Source organism: Heterocephalus glaber, unplaced genomic scaffold, assembly GCF_053883595.1.
Source record: "Heterocephalus glaber isolate CG9 unplaced genomic scaffold, H.glaber_assembly_v1.0 deba00001547, whole genome shotgun sequence".
Taxonomy (NCBI): Eukaryota; Metazoa; Chordata; class Mammalia; order Rodentia; family Bathyergidae; genus Heterocephalus; species Heterocephalus glaber.
Window position 1 is genome coordinate 17815031 of NW_028258340.1, and position 24026 is coordinate 17839056.

Sequence of the window (24026 nt, forward strand, 5' to 3'; positions counted from 1 at the left end):
GGTACACTAGCAAGGGCTCCAAACTAGGTCTCACTGCAGAGTGAGAGCAGAAGGGTTATTTCTCAGTTTATGTTTGGAAGTACATTGCTCAGTCAGGCAACATGCAGTTGTGCATGGTCGTGTGAGCTGCTTGTTACTACCCTTGACAATACTTTTAGTAGCAATGTTTTGCCTTCTGCAGTGTGACAATATTACCATGCCATTTGGAAGAAAAAGAAAAGGCTGAGTGCTTCTTAGTATACTCCTAAACAGCCACCCAAACAAACAGCTGGCAGAAGACATCCCTCAAACTTGGAGCATATTCTACCCCCTGCAGCACTCCATGTGGCTGTAACTTCAGATTCAGTGAACACACCCCCTCCTCGCTCCTGCCTCTGAATTTCTTGATCCCCCTCCAGTCTCCTGTAGTGCTCCAGCCCTAACCAGCAATAGGAATCCAAATTGACTGTTCCCAACATACTTCCAAGCCCTAGTCTAGAGAAATTATATCATGCAAAATTGTGTGGCAGGTACATAGTCCATCCATTTCTTTATGCAGTAGACTCAGTAACTTCCATCTTTTTGGACCAATACATGCTAAAAATTACATTTTTATATATCCAGTACCAGTATACAAACACACTCAGGAGTATTATATATATATATATTTTTTTTTTTCAAATTGATGCCTGTATAATTGAAAGAAAAGTTTCACAAAACATTGCTTATTTATTTTATAATGTATTCTCATGTTTTCTGTTTGGTTCTATTTGCTTAAAAATAATGCTGGTCATGATCCACTGTATCGATTTCATGACCTGCACTTGGAAAAGCCCTGTACCAGGATGACAAAGTGGGGAAGACGTAGGGTCCCCAAGTGCTTTAGTTTCACAGTGCAACTCTTGCCGGTTGCCACTCCCATGGATCCTTGAGCAAGTTTCTTCATTTTTTGGTGCGTCAACATTCTCATCTATAAAATTAAGAGAGGAATAGAAACTAGTTGGAGACTTGTTTTGAGGATTAAATGAGTTAATATGTTTAAATCACTAAGAGGATATTACACAGAGTACAAGATGTGATTGAAACTTATGGTGAATGTTTAAATTTTAAGAAAATGATTATAGCAAAAGGCACATTGCCATTAATCCACCCCCCCAAAAAAATTCTATCTCCGCTTCAAGCACACTTATGCCATCGTTCTTGCCACCTTCTGAAGCAGTTCTAGAAGTGCTCTTTTGTGAGTATCTATATGGGATATTATCAAAATTACAGTGAATGCTGCTGGTGAGCACCATCCGACAGAAAGGTAGGCTCATAAAAACATTACAGCGTATCCTGATACACCTTACTTACGGGAGCTGGCACTGTGTCACTTCTGGCTCTTCCCCAATGTCAAAATGAACATGAAAGGTAAATGTTTTGAATCAATTCAGGACATCAAGGCAGCCACAACAGTGCAACTAAAGACACTCACAAAGAGGACTTCCAGAACTGCTTCAGAAAGTGGCAAGAACAAGGGGATTAGTGTGTTTGAAGAAAGGGGGAGTATTTTGAGAGGGATTAATGGCAATGTGTCTTTTAATGTAATAACTTTTTTCAAATTTAAACATTCACCGTAGTTTTTGATCACATTTCATATATGTATGTATTCCTTTAGGGGCTATTTTAAAGAGTAGAATTTCAGGGCTGAGGCTGTAGTTAAGTGGTAGAGCAGTTACCTGGCATGTACTCAGCCCTGGGTTCAATTCCCAGTAGGGCAAAAAAGGAGTAGAATTTATGGATCATAGGATATACATGTCTGCGGCTTTTGTGCCTTCTTTCAAAGAGTTTCCAGCCAATTGTACTGGTTTGTGCTCCTGGCAACAAAGCATGAGAGTTCCAGTTTGCTCCCCATCTGTTCTAATACTTGGTAGTGTCTTTCTCACTGGGGTGGGTGTGCATAGCAAAATCTAACAGCTCTATCAAGCCCTATGATCTTTGAATCTTTGATCTAACTTTTCCTCCCTGCTTAAAGTTTTATTCTATTTGTTTAGTCCTGGATTTTATCTATTCCTTTTATTTGTCTGGTTTTTTGTGATGCTAGGGATCGAACCCAGGACTTTCCACATGCTCTACCACTGACCTACACCCCCAGCCCCATATCTACTAATTTTTAAACATTATATGTTGTTAAGGTGCCCTAAAGCCTTTATAGGACAATGTGAGATCATACTAGCTGTACCAGTGTATAGTCCCATCAGCTGTGCACCCTATTTATGCCAGCATCTACTGTTTTTTGTTTTCTTTCTTCCTTTTTTAAAAAATCATACTAGAGATTGAACCCTGGGCCTTTACAAGGTCTTCCTAAGTCATTAACTCCCCCCAGCTGGGCTTGTACTTGTGATCCTCCTGCCTCGGCCTTCCATAATGCTAGGATTACAGGTGTGTCCCACCACACACAGCTTTGTACTATTTTTGAGAAGCATCTTTTCAATTCATTTGCCCATTGTTGATTGGATTATTTGGGTGCATCTGGGGTTAAGTGTTTTGAGTTCTTTATGTATACTGGATACTAATCCTTGTTGAAAGAGTAGCTAGCAAAGATTTGCTCCCATTCTGTAGGTTGTCTCTTCATTCTGGTTTTGTTTGTTTGTTTTACTGTGCAGAGATTTTTAACTTCATGTAATCCCATTCATCAATTCTTGCTATTATTTCCTGTGCACTTGGAGTCCTATTCAGGAAGACATTGCCTGTGTCTATGACTTCAAGTGTTTTTATTGTTTTCCTCAAGCAGTTTCAATGTTTCAGGTAATACTTAGGTCTGTGATCCATTTTGAATTGATTTTTATACAGGTGAGAGATAGGGATCTAATTCCAATCTTCTACATATGGGTATTCAATTTTTCCAGCACCACTTGTTATAGAGGCTATCTTTTCTCCTGTTTATGTTTGTGGCCCCTTTGTCAAGAATCAGATGGCTGGCACCTGTGGGACAAGATGGAGTTGCTGCAGGTCCTAAAGCTCGGCCTGCAGCAGCTCACTGGATACGCCAGCCTCCGTAGCTAGCTACAAGTTTTCCTCAGGGCAAATGATGTGAGAGTTGGTACATTAGTAGGGGAAGACAAACATGGCAACAATACTATGGGGACGACAACCAATTTTTTTGGCATCATTGGCTTCCCCGTATGACTGATGACCCTCCAACAACAAAACCTCCAACTGATGGTAAATTCATTTGGAAAAAACATAAATTCAAAAGAGTGGCACTCCAAAACAGTGCAACCCTCATTCCACCACTGGAGAGAAAATTCAAGAATGGGTCTCACCTTCCATACCTTACAATAAAGACAATGAGAACCAGTTGCAACATGTAAAATCTGGGCTTTTCAGAGAATTGGACTTTTACTGCTTACTGTTAACTTGATTATAATTGTTTGATCAAAAAAAAATCAGATGACTGTAATTGCCTGGGTTTGTTTCTGCATCTTCTATACTCATTTGTTTGGTCTACATGTCTATTGCTATGCTAGTACCATGCTGTTTTTGCTACTACGGATTTGTAGTATATTTTGAAATATATTGTGGTATTATGATACCACCAGCATTGCCTTCTTGCTCAGGACTGTTTTTGCTTTTCAGAATATTTTGTGCTTCCATATAAATTTTGAGGCATAGTTATGTATTAATTGAAATGCATGTTCTCTAATCTCAATAGGTCAAGCTAAATCACCTGTCCTTTTTTACTTTTTTCCCTATCTTTGTGTGCTTATTATAATCTGATACTGTATTTGATCATATAGGAGGCTATCTCCCCTCACTAGATTGTCAACTACTTAAGGACAAAGATCTATTTCCTTTGAATCCTCCTTGTAGAGAAACCTGATAGAAATGTTAAAATTTTTATATATTTCCATGTCAACCTCCTAACAACCCCCTCCAGTTCTTTTAATGCACCATAAAGAAAAATGAGAAGAGTTTAAAAGATCAGCAAAGACATATGCAAGTGTTCCATAAATGCACCATGATTGTGACCATTTAAAGATAATACAGGGAAATAGTTAATAGAAAAACAGTTTGGGGGCAGCACATGAAAAACATTCCTTGGAAATTGTGGAGAAATCAAAATTCATTCCATCCACATTTCCTTTTCTTCTTCAAGAAAAGCCTTGGCAAAAATCAACCAGAGCTAGAGTACAAGATTCAGTTCTTGGTATATCATTAATTAGTTGAGTTGGTTTTCACCTCGTTTTCCCTTTCATGGATGCCTGTCTTTGTGTGGGAATGCTACCACATCCTGGCTGTTCAAGGCTTGACACCAAGAAAATCCATCAAGATCTTTCTCTGCCACTGTCGCCTACCACATCAGTATTCACATGCTCTCCCACAGTGTTCTGCTTTCTGAAAATAAGAACACATGTACACCTTTATTCATGGGTGAATAATGTTTGTATTTTAATCTCAGGCTGAAAGGATAATAACGAATGATGTGGAGTTTATGCACATTTTAGGCTGTGGTTAGTGATTTATTTTGCAAAAAAAAAAAAAAATCTTGCTGTGCCTACTTGCCCTCTATTTGCAAGGGATTGAATCCAGGGCCTCCTGCCTGCTAGGCAAGTGCTCTACCACTGAGCTACACTGTCACTCTTTTTTCAAATTTTATTTTGAGACAGGGTCTCATTAATTTGCCCAGGCTGGCCTCAGATATGCAACCCTCCTGCCTTGGTCTCTGGGATTACAGGCGTGAGCCATTCATCAGACCCAGATTTACTTTCCTTCTTAAATGTAAACATTGAGAGGAGAAAGGTTCCTTTGCTAAATTGCTGAAGAGGAAGGACTGAATCTCTTACACTTTTCATTTTCCTTCATACAGTAATCTGAAATGAAAAGTTAACGTGCTGATGCTGGACTTATTTCATGCTGTATTCTTTACAGTATTCCTGAATTCACTGGGTCTTTTTCTAAGGAATCATACCTGCATGACAGACTACTTTGCATTTCCACAGATTTCCCTAGCTTTCAAATTCCATTCAGTCATTAGGTGATTTTGCCCCAACACTCTGGCCCTGTGAGGTGTCCTGTGCATTTTACAGATGAGTCAAAAAAAAGCTCCCAAGGGGTTAAGTGACTCACCTCTAAAGGGTGAAGTGACTAGCTTCTTAAGGGACAAGATTGGTCCGGACACTCTACCCTTCCATTTTAATGTCTCTGCCCTTCATTTGCAGCAGTGATTGCTGAAGATTAAAAAGCTGCTCTTGATAGAGCATGATTCTTGTAGATATTCATCTCAAAGAAAAAAAAACCTCATGTCTTCATCTGTAGCATTTGAATATTACATTTTTCTTATCTGTTTCAATTTAGGATGGCTTCCTTGTTCGCTTAATTGACTGGTAATTCTTTTGTTTACTTTTTTCCAAATCTCCAGAACCAAGTCATAAGTAATAATAATGATTAGATTAGCATTTAACATTTTCTATGAAATTTGAGTATTTCAGAAGAGGGTAGTTTAGGCAAGCATGTATGTAGAACTTTGTATTTTAATTAAAAAGACTCAAAATGAATTGAGCCTCTGACGGTAACAGATGATTCCTTCTAAAAGCTGCATTACTATTTGATATATGTTCAGTATTTTCTTGTGGATAATAAGTCCTATGACTTGTTTCAAGAAAAGTGACAAGACTAAAACAATTAAAAAAGATAGAGCTTCTCTTTTTTAATCACATGCTCATAAATAAAACGGGGTTGTGAATTATTTCCAAAGGAGCAATTGACAAAGTATAAGTAAATCACTCTAAGAACTAAAACTGTCTCAATTTCTTTGAATGTTCAAACCAAACCTCTATCCTCGTCCAATGATGAATTTCCTTTGACAAATATTTACAAAGTATGAAATATAGACTTTGCACACTTCCTAAGGCCAAACCATACGTTTACACTAAAATTTAGCATTTTTTTCTCACCTCACATACAAAATAAGAACATAACTTAAAAGTAATTCTCTCTTGAAGCAGACTGTCCATTAATCATTCTTTAGATAATATTGGCATCGTGAGTTTTCAGTTAGAAAAGCTGTGATTTCCAGATTGATCAGAAAATCTAAGAGCATTTATGGATTTGAAAAAAACTATAAAGTCTGGTAAAACAGAATTTCCTGCCACCCCCTTCTTGGGACGTTAAGAAGAAGGGATTTTCAACATCCTCCCATTTTCCAGGGAAGAATCTTCTTCTTGATTGGGTGGACGAAAGGGTTAATTTCGTTATGATTTGAGAAAAGACTGTGACTTCCCCTATTTTTTTTTCTAAAGTGTGGTGTGTGGGAGGAGGAAGGTAGAAAGAGGCCCCAAAATGAATTCACTAATTGAGGTTTTCACCTGCTGTGAGTCTAATCGAATACAAAGCCTTATTTGTAGCTGAAGAGGAAGAGAGATTATGCAGAGTGTCAGAATTTCTGCCTAGTTTTGAAATTCTTGTTATTTGGCACGATTGCTTGGGAAAGGCAGACAAATAGTTACAGCTCTGAGCTGTAGTTAAGGTGGACCAGGAACTCTGCAGCCAGATATCCTTGGACCACCTTAACCAGCTATCCATTTTTAGCAGGAGGTGGTGAGGTTCAAGTATGTGGAGTAGTGCTATAGCTGGCAGGCTAATAGGCGGGCTGAATTCTTTCCCATGAAGCAACTTGAGGCCTGTGAGGTTAATGAAGTGTGGCTTTATTTTAGTGAAGTTGCTATAAACTTCACATCTTTTTAGATGTTCAGCTTGATATAGGTGGCTCTGTGAAGCTTTGAGAAATCTTATTAAAAGAGAACTGCATGAGATTGAAGCTGAGTTCAACTTCATCTGGAACCTGTCTGGTGAAATATCTCTGGTTTAGATGGCATCTGGCTCAGAGAACTTTGTTCAGCCTGGCTTCCCCTGCCTCGCAGCAGAGGAAGGGCCTGAAAAAATAGGCTTTTGTGTGGGTGTGAAGTGCTCTGTGTCTGAATGTAGAGGCCTTTTCATTTACTGGCTAATGTGACCTGGCTAAAGTTTATATCATACCCACAAGATGTTGGTTTCAGATTGATCTTGAGGGATTGTTACACATATTTTAATTAGCATGCCATGGTATTTGCCCTAACTGGCAGTGATTCACCACTATTGTAAGCATTTGTTAGATGTCTGATTCACTGCTCTTCCCCGGTATTTGTACTATACAGAGAAACTTGGAGTTCTGTGCTTGATGGATACCCAAATGTTGACATTTTACCTCCAAATATGTATTATACGTACTTGAAGCAATACCTCCACTCCCATTAAATTTTTATCAAATGACACAGGTTGTACTCAAGATTGCTTAGGGATCACAAAGCAGTTCAGATAGAGACTCTCGGCGCTAAAGGGAAGCTGGACGCTAGAGGGTGGTGAAGTGCCTCATCACTACTCTCACCTCCACCCTAAGTGCCCAGTATAAACTGATCCTTGTCTTTTTACTCTTGCATTCTGCTCACATTTTTTTTAAAACACTGGTAACATCAGACTAACTTTAAAACCACAAACAGCCAAGGAAGGAAAAAGATCTGCCCTTAGCTTTTCACATCCTCCCTGAGATGGGCTCATCCACCCACAAGACCCCTACCATGCTGACATTTCCAATCCATAGCTCCACAGCATCCTCCCAATGAGCTCCAGACGACAACATCTAACTGCCGCCTGGGTGTCTTCACTTTTACACCACACTACCATCTCCACCATCATGTTCAAGATGGAATGCATCCACTTTCCCATGACCCTCTGCTGCCCTGTCCTGAAATTCAAAGTTTGCTCAATGCTATTCATCCAATCTTGAGAGTCGCATTAGGATAGTGGTTCTTGATTTTTATTGTATGTTAGAATCAGCTGGTGAGCCTTTAAAATCCCAAAGCTAAAGAGCCATATATAATCAGAACCTCAGAGTGGGGGCACTCAGGCATCTGAATTTTTATTTTTTATTTTTTAGTACTGGCAGTTGAACCCAGGGCCCTCACACACACACTGAGCTAAATCCCCAGTTTTTGTTGTTCTTGCTGTTGAGACATGGCCTCATTAAGTGGCTAAACTGCCCTGATCTGGGCTTGAATTTGTAATCTTCTTGCCTCAGTCTCCCAGAGTACTAGGATTACAGGTGTGCACCACCACTCATGGCAGTATCTAAAATTTTTAATGTCTCCCAGATTGTAGCAATGGGCAACCAAACTTGAGGACTGTTACTCTAGGTCAGTGATGGTGAACCTATGGCACACATGCTGCAGTGGGCTGTTTGTATCATTGAAAAGTCTAAATGGTTCGCCATCACTGCCCTAGGTCTTCCATTCAAATATCTAGTTAATCAAGACTCCTGTAATTTCTACCATGTTTTATCATTTCTCCACCCCTTCTTCCATTTCTGTATCCCCATTGTATTGCAGTTGCCATGTACCTGGTCTCCTAATTCCAGTCTCTCTCTTTTGATCGAGTCCCTATACCATTATGCCAGTGATTCTTCTAAAGACAGATCTAACAGGGCCACACTCATGCTTCAATTCCTTCTTTTAAAAAGTTCCTCCAGAGCTTTCAGGGTACAGATCAAACTCTGGATTTGTATACTAGACCTTCTGTATTTTGTCTTCCTCTCTAACCCCCAGCTCGACATTGTGTCAAGCAGACCACTGAGGCTTTTGGAAAGAACAGGGTCCTTTAACTTCACACCTTCTATTACCATTTGTAATCTTAATTTGCCTTTACCTTAATAGATCAGCAGTTCCCTGTGGGCTTACAGAGGAGCCATCTATAAATATTTATCCATGAGTGATCCTAGACTGCTTTTCTTCTCTAAGGAGTGGAGCTGACTTGTCCTCTACCAGTAGTCCCCACTCAGCACCCAATCTATTGCCCCAAAGAGTGGCTTTGGCTGGATGAGCCCTGGTTCAGTCAGGGTCCTAGGAAAAAGAGATGGTGCATTCAAAAGGGGTACTTGCAGAGAGTATAACGAAAAGGGTATTTTCAAAGGGCTGGGCAGGGTAGGGCCAAACACAAAAATGGTACATACTTGCTCAAAGGGACAAGGGGATGGAATAGTTTGGGGTGCCTACAATATGGTGTTGCTGTAGCAAAGGACTGCTCAATGAGACTTGTGGCTGTGGGTCAAAGATCTTAGCCACTGCCAGGCCACGGGCCAGCAGGAGGGAGCCTAGGGAATAAATACCCAGCTATGCCTTTCCTTCTGCCCTTTCATCTTCTTCTATAGGCCTTTCAACATTGCCTCCCATTGGTTAAAAAGCAAAAGGAAATCAAAGGGTAAGAGAGCCTCATTGATGCCCTTCACAGAGATCCAGCCTCCTAGGGGCACAGTGCCAGTGGAGAAGGACAGATAGTAGAGACAGAGGAGAATGGTAATATACTGTATTGAGCACAGTCACTCAGGCCAAAGGAGTCCTTATTTTCCCAAGGAACATGCAAAGTTCAAGCAATTCAAAGACTGGAATTTCAGCTACATGAACAATTCCTGGGCTACCTTCTTTGACCTTCTTCCATCTCATTTCTTCTTTACCCCTATTTCTAGCAAAGTTGCTCTCCTGTGCCCTCAGCCATCAGTGTGATTGCTTATGAGCACACTAGAGAAAACAGTTTCCCCACAATAAGTTCCCACCTTTGTGCCCCCAGCTGTGATGTTGGGGGCAGGTAGCTCATTGTAGATTCTGGAGTCAGGATTGCAACTGAAGTTTGTTTTGTGGCGGAACTCCAGGTTCTTTTCATGCTTGAGGCTCATATCAAAACAGGATGATGGTGATGATGATGGAGAAGAGGCAGGGGTGTAGGTCAGTGGCAGAGCATGTGCTTGGCATGTATGAGGCCTGGATTCACTCAGCAACTCCAAAAATCCTTATCACTTTTTGAACTACTAAGGGGAGCATTATTATTTTGTAAGAAGAAATAGCTAGTATAAATAAGCAATTAATGTATTATCATACAAGGCATTACTGTATTATTTACATATGAAAAGAAGACATAGCAATTCTTTTCTAAATATCTTTCCCTAATATTAGCAAACTTCATAATCTGAAATTGACAACAAAATAGGCAGTGCAATGTCCATGTCATTTCCTAACAATACTTTTAGTATTTATTTTCTAAAATGACATCAAGATTTGAGAATAAGTCTTCAAGTGCCTGTAACTACAATCTAAAAAAGAACTTAAAGATGTATTTTTGATGATTGCCATCTGTCAAACTGACAAATCATTCTTAGTAGTTTTCTCATTGGACCCTGAGAAAATACACTTCTGCATTTATCTTTTAGAGAATCATACCAGAACTCCCAAATCTTGTACAGGTAATTTAAAAGTGTAAAACCATCAATAAAAATTTTTTTTCAAAGGCTGAGGGAAGAGAACGACAATGTGTCTTCCACATAGGTGTTGCAAATTCTTATTTGATTGATTCCTAATATTTGGAAATGTTTATGCTGTGAGGTTTGGGTCTTTTAATTGAAATAAATACAAAGAACACTTAAGTGATGTCCCACATTGACACTGAGATTACTGTCACTGATTAATTGCAAAGGCCACCACTTCCTCATCAGAGGATACTAATCACAGTCCCCCAAAGATAAGGGCACACCTAGAATCTGCTTTTAGATCAAGGTACAATCTCACTCAAAATGAATCCTAGTGTGCCCCCCTCAGACCATAATAGCAGCTGCCTCCACAACTCACTAGCTTGAAACTGCTAACAAACATATCTCAATTTATGAGACAACTGGCCAGCAGCCGCGCCATATTTGCTTTTAAAATAGTAACACCAATCATACCTACACGCATGTGTCTTTAGTGATGTTTATGTTTTTATCTGATTTGTCAAAGGTAATGGAGAAACCTGGCATCCTCTTCTGCTTTGGTTCGCTACTTTGTTTTTTGCTCTCTGTGGTGCTATAGCACAAGTAAAGGGAGATTGATGTCTCTAGTCCTTTCAGCTCAAACTATTGGGGGGGGGGGAGTTGAGCAAAAGAAGCATATTTAAAAAGAAAGGGGGAATACATTTAAGTTGTAGACTGAAGTGGAATGAATCAAGCAGAAGAGAGAGAAGAGCGAAAAGCACATGGATGAAAGAAGATGAAACAAAGGGCAGGCCAACCAAATAAATGGACAAAGAGGGACACGGTAAACACTAATACAGTTTATCATAAGATACTTTTTGCATTCTGAGATATTATGAGGTTTTGGAAAATTTAGCCTACTAATGAAGGCTATCTTTTTGGAATATTTCCAAGCTTAAAATAGTTCTGTGTGGTTAACCTGTGTCATCACATTGCACACTCTAAGATGAGACATATTTGAACAGTCCCATCCCTGTAAGTTTTCAAATAAAATATTCCACAGAAAAGAGTTCCTTGGAGATTTTCCTAAAAGCACACTGAAAGACCAAAGGGTGCAACAGTATTGGCAGTGATATCTTATTTCCAAAGTCTCTATCAATGCTTCTCAAGCTTCAGAGTGCCCAGGATTTCTAATACAGGAGGCCTGGGGTGGGGGATTTTCAGTTCCAAGAAGTTCCCAGGTGATGCTAATAGTACATTTAGAGACTCTTCTATCACAAATACAAAAGCTTTTTAAGAATTTCATTGAACTCAGGATGAGCCTACCCTGAATTTCATGTCTTCACTGCCCTGGCCCTTTAATCTTTCACTGAGGGAAGGGGGGGGGGTAATGTATGTGATTTTTCTTTCATTTTCTAAAGAGAAAACTCTAAGCCTACATACTAATTATCTGCGGTGAGGTCATTTGCACCTGGGTCATTTATTTAGGCAACAAGTAGTCCTGCTGGAGGTTTTAAGAACGTGCAATAGCACAGTGCTGTGCGGCTTCTAGGTTCCTTAAGGTCTATGTTAAATCCCCCTCTTGTTTCTTTTCCTTTTTCTTTTTCTTTTTCTTTTTTCTTTCTCTTTTGAGAGCACCAACTGCCCGTCCCTGGGAGTCCGGGTTCCCAGTTCCCTAGGTGGGGGCGGAGCCCGGCCCGGCCCCGCCCCGTCTGCCCGCAGCGCCCCCTCCCCGGCCCGCCCGCCAGCCCGCCAGCCCGCCAGCCAGCACCGGCTCCTCCGCAGTGCTTTCTGCTGCGAGCCTGGTTGGCGGCGGCGCTCGACTTTCGGGGAGCCGGGCGGCTCTGGAAAGCTCACTCCTCCGTTTGCACCCGCCCCCGACCGCGGAGCTCTTGCAGCCATGAGGGAGCACCTTAAAGGGTAAGTGGATCTGGGCTCCGGACCCGTCTGATAGCCCTGATCCGTGCACTTCTGGCACTAGCAGGGAGCAGGGGGCAAGCGGAGGAAGCCAAAACTTGGAAGCGGCGGCTGGCCCGGCCCCGGGGCGTCCGGGCGTCGAGGAACCGCTTCTGCGGGTCGGGTTGGAGGCGCTGCTGCAGGTGCGCCCCCTGGGCTTTTCCCCGGCACCGTGTTCGAGGGCAGTCTCTTTTGGGACGGGCTCGGAGAGAAAAAGCTGATTTCTTGCCGTGCCCAGAGGGGGACAGCCCGTTCCTCACTCGAGGATCCGGACCGAGGGAGCTTTTTGCTTCTTTCTGGGCTGCCGGTGTGGACGGGAGCGGGACAGGCTGTTCCTAAATCACCGCTGGACCTCGCGGAAGGAAGGGGCGAGCGCAGCTGTGCCTTGCCTAGCCCTGCAAGTGCCAAAAGGTCAACTTTCTGCCTGATTTCTTCCGAGGATTCCAACTGACATTTCCCTCGCTACGTGTTCTCCGGGGCGCGCATTGCAGAAGCCCACTGCGTGCCTCGAGACTTGGAGAAATCCAGGGAAAAAGACCAATTAAAGCCTAGAAGTCAAGGATATGACTGGGAGAGAAGATCAAGGTTTTTGGTTGGTTTGTTTGTTCCTTTGATTAGTTGCTCTGACTTTCTGTGTCCTCTGGGGTTGGGTATGGAGTCATTTCTGGGGTGTCCTCTTGGATTTCTCCAGGTGTCTGCTCTTCTTTAAGGAAAGTTTGTCATTCCCAGTCTGATCACAGCAATGAAAAGGCCAGGAGACTTTTGCTTATTTGAAGTTATATTTGCAGTTAAGTTTGAAGCTTAAATTGAAGGGGTTTAGTTGCTCAAGGAATGGATAGTATTAGTTAGAAAATGCTTTAACACCATGAAAAAAAATCCACCCTATTTAACTGGTGAACCAGTCTTTAAGTGAAATTACATTCTTCCTTGCCCAATGAACTCTTGGCCCTCTGGTTCTTTATCCCTGTCATCGCCCCCGCCCTAATCGTCCTTTCCTTTTTTTGCCTAGATTTTGAGTCTCCTTGTTCCAAAGCTTCTCTTTAGAGGAGACAGTTGCTCTGGAGAAGGGAGAAGAGCAAATGAAACAACATGGTTATAGGAAAGGTCTCTGACCCTTCACCACCGTGGAATTGGTGTTAGTCATCATTATTTGATCTTGGTTTGGACAGGACCCTGAAGTGAAGTTGCTTTGGCTATAGTTGAGGGTGGGTGGGAGGTAAACCTTGAAAAGCAAATAGAACAGAGGACAAGTAACAGCTGGAACAACCACCAAGGCAATCGTCTTTACCCTGGCTTGAGCCAAACGGAAGAAAATGTTAAATATCCCAGGGAACAAGAAATGGGAACTAGGGTAGGATTTCTGAGGCTCGGATTAACACTCACTGCCCTAAGCCCCCTCCCCACAGTAGCAGAAACTTTTAAATGTGTTTTCCCATCCCCACCCTGCCAGTATTCCAGCAATGCAAGCCAAGTTCAACAATTCAGCATGCAAATGCCAAGGTTCCTCTAGAAAAAGAGCCTGATCCCCAGATTAAAGGGAAATCATTTGTGTGTATGGATCAATGGGCTCCAGATTATATATGAAGCCAAACTCTAATCCTCTGCTCCTCTGCAAATCAAAAGAGAATATTACCTTTTTCTATGACTGAATAGCGATTAGTTTCCTCCCTGGGAAGTAGTCGAAAGATATATATATATATATATATATATTATATATATATTATATATATTATATATTATATATTATATATATATATTATATATATTATAATATATATATATATATGTAGGCAAGTGTTCAGAACATTTTCAGTACCAAATAACAGTAGTGGCAGAAGAAATCTTATTTTAATTAGTCAACTGCCATTTCCCCAGTGAGAGCAGTAGATAGTTGTTACTTTTTATAAATGTTTAGTGTTGCTTTTAAGAAACTAAAAAAACTATTCCAATAAGTCTGATTATTCCAGCACTGACAGCAGGAACAGCTCTGAGGCAGTTGTAATAACCTTGCACGCTACTTGAAACTAAAGAAGGTGAGAGAAAATTTAAATTGTATGGTAGGAAATTAGGTCAGCCCAGCACTCAGTAGAGTAATGCTTTAATTTCTTAATATTGACAAGTAGGTATTACTGGGGTCTTTTGTCATAGCCAGTGATTTTATATTTTAATTTGCATCGGGTCTCATATAAAAGGAAAAAAAAACGATCATTGTGGTTTGCACAAACAGAAAAAAAGAGAAATCTTAGCTTGAAGACTGCTCAGAGAGGGATATCTGATAACAGGTTTTGGGACCAGCAGGGCAATATCAGTAACATTTTTTAAAGATTAGGAAGAACATTTTAAGGATGATTTATGAAGCCAGTCTCTGTGTTAATGTACATACAGACTTGTGATCTATGTTGAACATCATTGTCTTTAGGCAGGCTGAACAAAACTGTAAACAGGTTTCCGAATTTCCTTTTTGGTTGGACGAGGCATAGAGGGAGTGGGTTTCCAAGGTGGAAAATGAAGTGCACTCAGTATTTTTCTATATTATCTGCATATTCTAGGTAAATGTGAGCTGCTCTCATGGAGTTTCTGAGAATTCTCTCCTGTGTTTTTGAAGACAGACATTGAGTACTTCTTAGTACAGCTATAAAATCTGCACTGATCAAAAGCAAAAAAAAAAAAAGGCTGTTTGTCCTGTAAGGTAGAATGTGTGTTAGTTATGCAGATTTTTCCCTATTATTTCGTCCTGTTCACATTGATCTTTCTTGTCTATTTTTAAAGGGTTAGATACATCCCAGTAAGGCTTTGGATTCACCACAGGTAGAAAGCACACACTTACAGTGAAGTGAATATGTACTTCATCATAAAGTTAGAAAAAATTTGAAGTCCTTTCAGCTGTGTTGTCAAACATTTTTTTTTTACCATTAAAGGTTTAAAAGGTTATTTTTCTACTTTTGCGAATTAGTCACACCCTTTAACCTTTTTTCTTTGCACTTGTGTTCACTTTTTTCACTTAGTACAGGTTTGCAGTTGAAGTGAAACTAAGACAGCAAAGGTAAAATCTAAATCTGTTTTTCTAGTTATTTTGCAATGCTTAAGAAATAAAAGGGTTTGTGTGTTAAAGGGGAAGAAGGAAAAAGAAGGTTGGCTTTTGGAATTATTGAGGAGTTTATTTATTTGTCATTCAAATTCCTCAGAATCACAACTAATAAGTAGAATAGTGCTAGTACAAGGACTAGTATCTTAATATATAAATAAGGGAAGGGGTTGGGAGCTGACAATTTCTTCTGTCTTCTAGTAAAGGAAGTTGCACTTTTATTAATGACTGATGGATCAAAAATAATTTCTAAAACTCCTTTGCATATTTTTTAAACTGCAAAGTGAAATCTTTGCAAAGATAGAAATGTAGGTACGTCAACCATGATGTCATTTTTTTCAGAGTTGAGAAGGTACGTGAAGCCTCCATTAACTCTCCATGGGTTCTTCTATAAATTGTATGCACATTTCTCATTCTGCTCAGGACTGCCTTTGGTACAAGTTTATTTCTTTGCCATGTTCCTCTGATTTGTGGTTCATTCCAGACGGTGGCTTTTCAGGGTGGTTCCCTGTCTGTCTCTGGCCAGGTTTATCAGCTCGGCCAGATGGTTTTCTGAAGATCCACTGAAGATGCTACAGTCCTCCAAATGTTCTGGAGATGGGATCCTGTTACTGTGCAGTGTGCCTAGTCCATTTGGGCACAGGTGCTCTCCCCCTCTTCTGCCTTCCTTGCTCTGCACCTGTGTATGGAATTGGTACCCAATCACTCTCTGAGCTAAAAACACCCGAGCAACACTTTTTCCATGTAGCTGCAAGCTGCAGCCTCCTTGTGCTGTGCATATAAAGTACCAGTTGTTTCTACCCCTTCTGAGGATCATAAACTGGCTCTCTCATGGGGGTTTCCTAAAACCCTCTAAAGCCTGGGCCACATCTCCTGCTCTCCTTAATACTCCATGTCACTCTGTTAAATTCCCTCAACTCGTGAGCCCCTGTTGGCACTCCTCAAATGTGAATTTTCTCTGCAAAGTAAAACAGAAATGAACATATTTGGAAGAGAGCAAGACAGGCCTTCACCAAACAACATTTCTTACAAATTGATTTCACTAGCCTTTGCCGATCAGTCACCGAATGGTAGCTATCTCAGGGATGGTCTTTGAAAAGGTATCATTTGGTAATTTCCAGATGTCACTGTGAGAGTTATGCTGATATTTATCAAACTACTTTAAATGTTTCTCTTTTTATCTTTTTTTTGGTACTGGGGATGGAACTCAGGACCTTGCACTTGAGAGACAGGCACGGTGCCACTGAGCTAAATCCCCAGCCCTTAGTTTGTTTTTAAAACCAAGGTAGTATATGGCTTAAGTGTTGTTTTTATTCTCTAGGAAGGGTCTTTCTTAGGTTTGACTCATTTCCTGCTGTTGGAACGGCAACTGTAATATAATCAACTAATACAGGGTTTGCTTTTAATGGACTGTAATTTGGGAGCCACATGATAACAAAAGTGACCACAGATTGAACACCAAAAGGTGCCAGTCAATTCCTTATGTCATCTAATCCTTTAACTCTCCCAGGTGAGTAGGCTTGCCCCAAATTTCATAGCCAGTAGGGTATAGAGTCCTAAAATTCAAAACCTATGCTAAGGTCATTTGATATTGTTGCTTCAACAAACGCCTCTTTTTTGCACGAGGCCTTTGTACTTTCTGGTCCCCTTGAAGTACCCAAATTTAAATGATTTCTCCATTCTCCAACCTCCCTCCAAGATTATGAATAGGCTCTGCATAGAAGTACTGAATATTGCTCAAAGCTCTATTTTACTTTATCAAAGTCTATCATGTAATCCCCTAAAACTGGAAATACAATGCTATGGTGATTTATGTAGATGGGCCAAAGTAAGGAAAAGTATACATAGTTATCTCTCCTGGGTTTATTCCTGTAACTGAATGAGGAACAAAGGTGTTTTGTGCCTTTTGTGGCAGGAGCTGATAGCAGGCAACTACACTTTAAGAAATCGAGTAGAACTGTGAATGCTTCATTCAGGCCCAAATAAATATAGGAAGAGGTAGAGTGGTACAGAGAGTACTGAGTTAAAAAGACATTTTAAAAGTAATGGGAAGAAGGAAGGTATGATGTATGAGTCGGGTGCTGGATATACCTGAAACTGAAATGGGAGACAGGGGTCACAGATATGATATCTGAATATGGTGAAGAAAGAGTAATGGAACAGGGTCTGGGCAGTGAAAGCAAATGAGAAGTGAGATGATTTATAGCTGTGGAAATATTGTCCTGTATCTCTTTTGACAGAATCAAATAACAATTGTCCATGTCCTTTCTGTATATTCCACACTGGTTGGGTGAACAGATCTCGATTTTCAATTATTGATTACACAACAAAGCTAGTTTATTATAGTAGAAGTGCACTCCATTCGTGGGTACAAAAAAAGAGACAAATTCTGAGAGGAAATAATATTCATATTGCTTTTCTCTTTGTAAATGAAGAGAGTGGCCACTCCTTGGAAGATCAACAGTCTTCACTACTCTTTGGAAGTCCTGGGATTTGAAGATGCCAAATGATTGAAAAATAAACCATGTTGTTTCTATTTTCCTTATTTACTGCCCCTTGTAAATTCTAAAGTCTCTCTTTATATTTTGTGTTTTAGCCACGAGACCCAAACAACTTGCTGGGACCATCCCAAAATGACAGAGCTCTACCAGTCTTTAGGTAAGGATGTGACCATGTTCCCTGGAGATTAAGTATCACATGACTTTCTGTATGATGTGGTTAGTAAGTAATTTGTTGCCTAAACATATCTCTAGATTTATTTCAAGGGTAAAAGCAATGGTACCTTTCTGTTCAGAACTGACAATCAGCTTTCTTCTCCCCTCCCAGAGATCTCATACTACTAACTTTTAGAGTTTAACTGGCTCCTGCAAATTCAACATACTTAAAGGTCTTGTTAGTTTTATTTGCTGCCTGAAAGGATGGAGAAACACCTGCAACTCATGCTGGTTTGTTTTTTTTTTTTCCCCTAGAGCATATTTTTTTCAAGTTATTCTTAATGATTTCTTCTCCATGAAAATAAGACAATGTTTTTACCAAATCACGAATATTGTGTCAATTCTGCCATCATGCTGCTGCTCACAGTTCCTAAGTCCTGTCAGGTTGTGAGTGTGATCATTTAAATGATTTCTTTACTATGGCTTGCCCGGTGTCACTGTGAGAGCCTGATGGGCTGTTTTCCTCTCATAACTTGGAATTTTTTAAACAGGCACACAGCATACAAATAAGGGGAAAACACCAGTCTCATTAACATTCCATGGCTCATTCTGTCTTTTTAGCTTTGTAGGGAATAATCTGAAATGCATTTTCTTCCATTGTGTCTAGTTTTTTTCTTCTTACTTTTTTTTTTTAATTCAAAAGTCATGTCTTCTCTACTTTTTAAAGTACATTTTTGTGAATGAACATGTTTATTGATTAACATACATGAGGTGGATCACTTTGGGTTTAAAGTTGCATTATAAAGTCCATGGGAGTCGGGATGCCTAAGCATAAATACGTACGTGTGTGTGTGTGTGTGTGTGTGTGTGTGTGTGTGTATGGCTATTACTGATTTTCTGTCAGGTTTTCATTGGTTAATGAATTATAGCTATAAGGACACTAAGGACTAGAGTAAGAAATATTTGCCAAAATTCTTTTTTGTTAAATATTTTTCCTAATTATAAATTTCTTTTAGAAAACTTGAAAAATACATAAAATAAGAAAGGAAACATCGTCTATAATTCTCCTAGCCAGAGAAACCCAATATAGCTCAAGTAATATTAGGCCATTTCAGTGTAGCAGGAACATTGTAAACTTTTTAAAATTTAAATTTAATTGAAGTCAGTTAATCTTCGAGCATGACGTTTTCAGCCCTACAGAATGTTTTTGTTTTATAAGACTGGACTATTTATACTACAGGTGGAAAATGTGAATGCTTATATTTTGGCAAATGAGAGAATGAAGGTTTCAGGTGAAGTCAGCAGCACTGATACTGGGTGAACTGATCTTTGTAGCCCAGTATTCTCAGGACCTCTGAGTTTCAAGAGAAACTAGATATCTGTCATCAAAGGGCTGATGTCAACTAGGCTAGGAGCCTCTTGATTATAACCTGTAGTTTATAGAGATCTAGCCTACTGATAACGTTTTCTACTCTCATCACTGTGATCTCTAGTTGTACTATTGTAATCTATTTTATTTTAAAGTTGTTAGTATACAATTTACACTTGTTCATTTTTTTAAAAATTTAAAAATGTACGCAAGGCTGGGGATGTAGTCAGTAGAAGAGTGCTTGCCTTGTCTACATCTGGTCCTGGATTTGATCCCTAGCAAAAAAAAAAAAATGGCAGAAATGTCCATGTGCACGTACACATACACAAGCTAAGTAACAAAAAGAAAAAGAAACAAATCATCCAAAAACCATCCCTTACAGTTATATGTTTGGTCGTCTAGTATCTTCAAAAATTACTTTCCAAAACATATTTCCAGCCAGGCATGGTGGTACATGCCTGAAATCCTAACATCTGACAGGCCAAGGCAGGAGGATTGGAAGTTTGAGCCCAGCCTGAGCAATTTAGCAAGACCTTATCTGAAATCCAAAAATATTTTTTTTCTTTAAAAGGCGGGCATGGTGGTACATGCCTGTAATTCCAGCATTGAGGAGGCTGAAGCAGGAGGATCACTGTGAGTTCAACGTTACCCTGAACTACATAGTGAGACCCTGTCTCAAAAAAATAACAGCAACAAAAAACAATTTTTAAAGGGCTGGAGATGTACCTCTGCGAAGGCCCTGGGTTCAATCCTCAGTACCAAAAATATCTATATATAGCCATACTACAAGTATGAATATGAGATATAGGTGATGGGTACCTATAATCCCAGCTGCTGGGGAAGCTGAACAGGAAGATTTGAGGCCAGCCTCACCCTAGGGATCTCAAGATAAAATTTTAGTGATAGGGAGTTGGGATGGAGCTTAGTGGTAGAGTGCTTGCCTAGCATTCATGAGGCCCTGGGTTGATCGTCAGTACTATTAAAAAACAAAATTGAACCATTCTGTTTTATAATGTGCTTTTCTCACCTAGAGAGAACATAGACATATTTCCATTGGATTGCAATTATTCACTAACATTCACTTTTAATTAGTATGTAATGAGAAATTACAAACCTGGTTGATAAATCGCTAACTATAGACTATCAGTATATAGATGTTTGCACCTTCAGTAGGAATTAAATGTACATTTAATCATTATACTTCTAAAATGTTCTCAGTGGTTTGGATGCAGTGATAAACTCAAAGCTGATAATCTGGCATGGCTCCTGACCTTGGGCAAATCAGTCCATTTTGGGAGATGATGGAATTTTACAGTTGCAGGGCATTTGACAGTTCACGCACTGCAACTTCCTCTTTCATTAAACCAACTTTAGTGATTTATAATTTGCATATAATAAATGTAACCATGTAACTGTGTGATCATTTCCAGCCTTCTTTGAGGTTGTTTGTTGGTAGCCTAATAACAAACGTCTTGCAAACGCAACAGGTGTTCATATTTGCTGTTCAGCTTTTAAAACTAGTATTTTCAGTATTTTTGTTAAAATAATATATTCCTTGGACTAACTTTTATCCAAATGATGACTCATATAGTATCTCTCATTTGTTGAGGGGTGGCTTTTGTGCTACACATGTGACATGCCAGCAGCGTACCTACATAGTGGGTTGTGTCAACATTCACATTTCTCTGGACAGTGAAAACATGTTCAGAGAGGCACTGATCAGGGCTGCATAGCTATCTGGATCAGGGCTGCATAGCTATCTGAGGCTACATTAGGGTTCCTCACCCCACCCCCGGTACTGGGGATTGAGCCCAGAGTTGCTTTGCCACTGAGCAACATCCCAAGCCCTTTTTATTTTTCTGAGACAAGGTCTCACTAAGTGGCCCCGGTGGGAGTCAAACTTCTGATCCTCCTTCCTCAGTCTCCAAGAGTGCTGGGATTACAGGCACGCAACCACCCATCGTGGTTTACGGCAGGATTTGAACCTGGTCTTTCTGTTAGTGTTTTCCCCAATCTCATTGATTTTATTCACTCAGCAAAGTGTGTCCAAATTGGTTACTACATACCTACTGCGAATGTGTACAGAGTGATAGTTTTACCTAGGAATAGAAAGTTCCTCGAATGGTACAGTATTTCTGGCACAAAGATATGCATAGTGTTTCTGGAAATGGTATGATGAGTTCCTAGACACCAGGTGTTCCTGTTTTCACTGTTGACCAGCACGCATGAGATGAATGACTGTTACATCCTCATCTCTTACCTCCAAGAATAAATGCCAGCACTGCTCTTTGCCTCCCCAAATTATAGTGCTTCAAAGTTAAAATATAACATTGCTGGATGAAGAGAAACTTTTGTTTTCATTTTTCCTTATCAGCTTCTGTTTTCCTCTCCTTTGAGAGGCATCTCTTTAGACCTAAATTGCAATTTTGAGCTGGATGAAATGGTTGAAGCCTTCACCTGCACTTGGTTTATGAAAGCATATATGGTGTTACGGTCTGGTGTGGCAGATGTTTCAGGCCACGTCTAACTCTGTGTCCTAATAGAAATGAACATTCATATGTGTGGTGACATGCTGAAAATATGAAGATGTTGCTTCGGCCCTCTCTGAAGACATTTCTGTCATGGAAGCTACAGTGAATGGTTGGCCATATGCTTCAGTGTTACACGTTTCCTAAATGTGCCCACTTCTGAGATGGTTTTCACTCTGATTTGCCCAAATCTCTGAGGACCTTGGTCAACACTTGTGTATGTCACCTACCTTACCTGTGAAAGCATTTAGGTGTTTCCTGCTCGGAATCTGGACAGCTTAGGATTATCAGTCAGAAGCATTTTATAAGGACTGAAAATTAGCATGTGAGCACCAATTGATGAGAGGATATAACCTTACTTGAAATGTTAATATTGGAGATCTCTAGATAGCAAATTTGAAGTGTTTTTCATTCTTGTTGCCCTGAATTTTTAAAATAATGAGTTTACATTATTTACAATTAAGTATTTAGTAAAGATGTTTCTGCATCAATGCCCTCATCCCTTTCTGTAGTGCCCCTATAGCTGCAACACGTTAACCAAAGAAAACCTGACAGAAAAGGAAAAGTAAGCCAGGCGTGGTAGCACATAACTGTAATCCCAGCACTCTGGGAAGCTGAGGCAGGAGGATCCCAAGTTTGAGCTCAGCCTGGATAATTTAGGGACTTAGTGAGCCCTTGTCTCAAAATTTACAAGAAAGGACACTCCTAGCCTCTCATGTGACTAACTTTTTTGATTAAAAAAATTAAAACACTGTAAGAAAGGTTAGTTTTAAATTATTCTAAACAGTTCTAAAATGCTTTTTGAGAGTGGACTTTCATCAAATGTTAGAAACATCGGTGGTTTCCCTTAGTTTTAGGCTGTGCACCTATACAAAAAACCTCCAAATTTCAAGGGAAAAATAGGGTCAGGCTCCCACCCAAGCAAAGCAATTCTGGTAAAGAAATAATTTTAAATGTTCACAATAACAGTCTCACAATTATTAGGAATTTGAGACTCCAGAAAATGTTTATACATTAACAGTTTTGCAAAAGCATTGTCTTACATTTTCACCCGGAAGAGATAATGAAGAATAACTTCAAAACCCTTTTCTTTTTGGCATTTTTCTATGACTACTCCCATTAGTCATGAATAGTGGTGAAGAATAGTAGGAGGGTGAATGGGATATAAAAATTAAAGTATCCTATATCTATTTTTTGTAGGCCTTAGTATTGTCTTTCTCTCTAAAATGGAAGTATTGAATAAAAATGTCTAATAAGCTTGTTTTTCTCCTACTTTGGACCGAGACTGGGGCAGATTATTTCCAAAACTTGCTGTGATCATAGTTTTTCAAGAGAAACCTTTCGGCTGACTCTGCAGACAAATGGATTTCTAAAAGTTTAATCATTCCTATTTTTAAAAATGCACATTCGAGGAAAACAAGGAACAGGAAAAGATCGTGCCACCTGTCCATGTCCTACAGGCTGGTGTTGAGAGTGTATATTCTTCATGGTTTCTTAGAAGTAATAATATGCTGGATTCATGATGTAAATTTCAGCTTTCTATCAGCATTTTACGGATGTAATAGAAAGACTGTAGTTCTAAAAAGTTATCTTGCTGATTTAAAACCTAAATCTCTTTAAGGCTACAAAAAACATTTGCAAAATCGGTAACTGTTATGTGGTAATGTACTTTGGAATTTATTTTGAAATACTAATGTGATATCGATTTACGCAAAGTGCAGTTATATGATTAAAAGCATGTCTTTTTTCACAATTGATGTTTAGTTCCATAAGCATATCACTGAAATATGGGGCCTAGGATTTAGCTCAGTGGTGCTGCCACCTGCCTTGCAAGTGCAAGGACTCGAGTTCGATACCTGGTAACAACAAAAAAAATAATAATAAAAGAATAGCACTGAAATATTAAGAAAATATTTTTAGAAGTCCTCCCTCCTCCCTAAAGCACTTGTCTACCATGTGTGAGGCCCTTGGTTCATTGCCCAGCACCACAAGAGAAACAAAAAAAATGCTCCTCCCTCCACACACACACACACACACACACACACACAATATGTGTCACTTAAAAATACTGTTAGTAAATTTTAGTCTGCCTTATTGGGCGTATATTGATTATACATGCAATAAAATCTTTACAGTGCCCCCCCATGGTTCCTTTGTAAAGTACAAT

The 24026-nt window shown here is 39.7% G+C and overlaps 1 protein-coding gene and 1 pseudogene across 15 annotated transcripts in view; both read left to right on the forward strand.

The window, feature by feature from the left end:
- Positions 1-24026, forward strand: part of Dmd (dystrophin) — a 2486572-nt gene that overhangs the window by 2336555 nt on the left and 125991 nt on the right. For 12 of the 15 annotated variants that reach the window (XM_004850043.4, XM_087189971.1, XM_087189973.1 and 9 more), the window contains one exon: positions 17905-17966. In XM_004850043.4, coding sequence (XP_004850100.2) covers positions 17905-17966 — 62 coding nt within the window. Of the gene's footprint in view, positions 1-12005; positions 12188-12451; positions 12816-17904; positions 17967-24026 lie in introns of those variants that run through there. The other 3 variants (XM_004850047.4, XM_004850048.4, XM_087189981.1) reach the window with 2 other exon arrangements.
- LOC147824361 (NADH dehydrogenase [ubiquinone] 1 alpha subcomplex subunit 12 pseudogene) lies at positions 700-10700 on the forward strand (annotated as a pseudogene).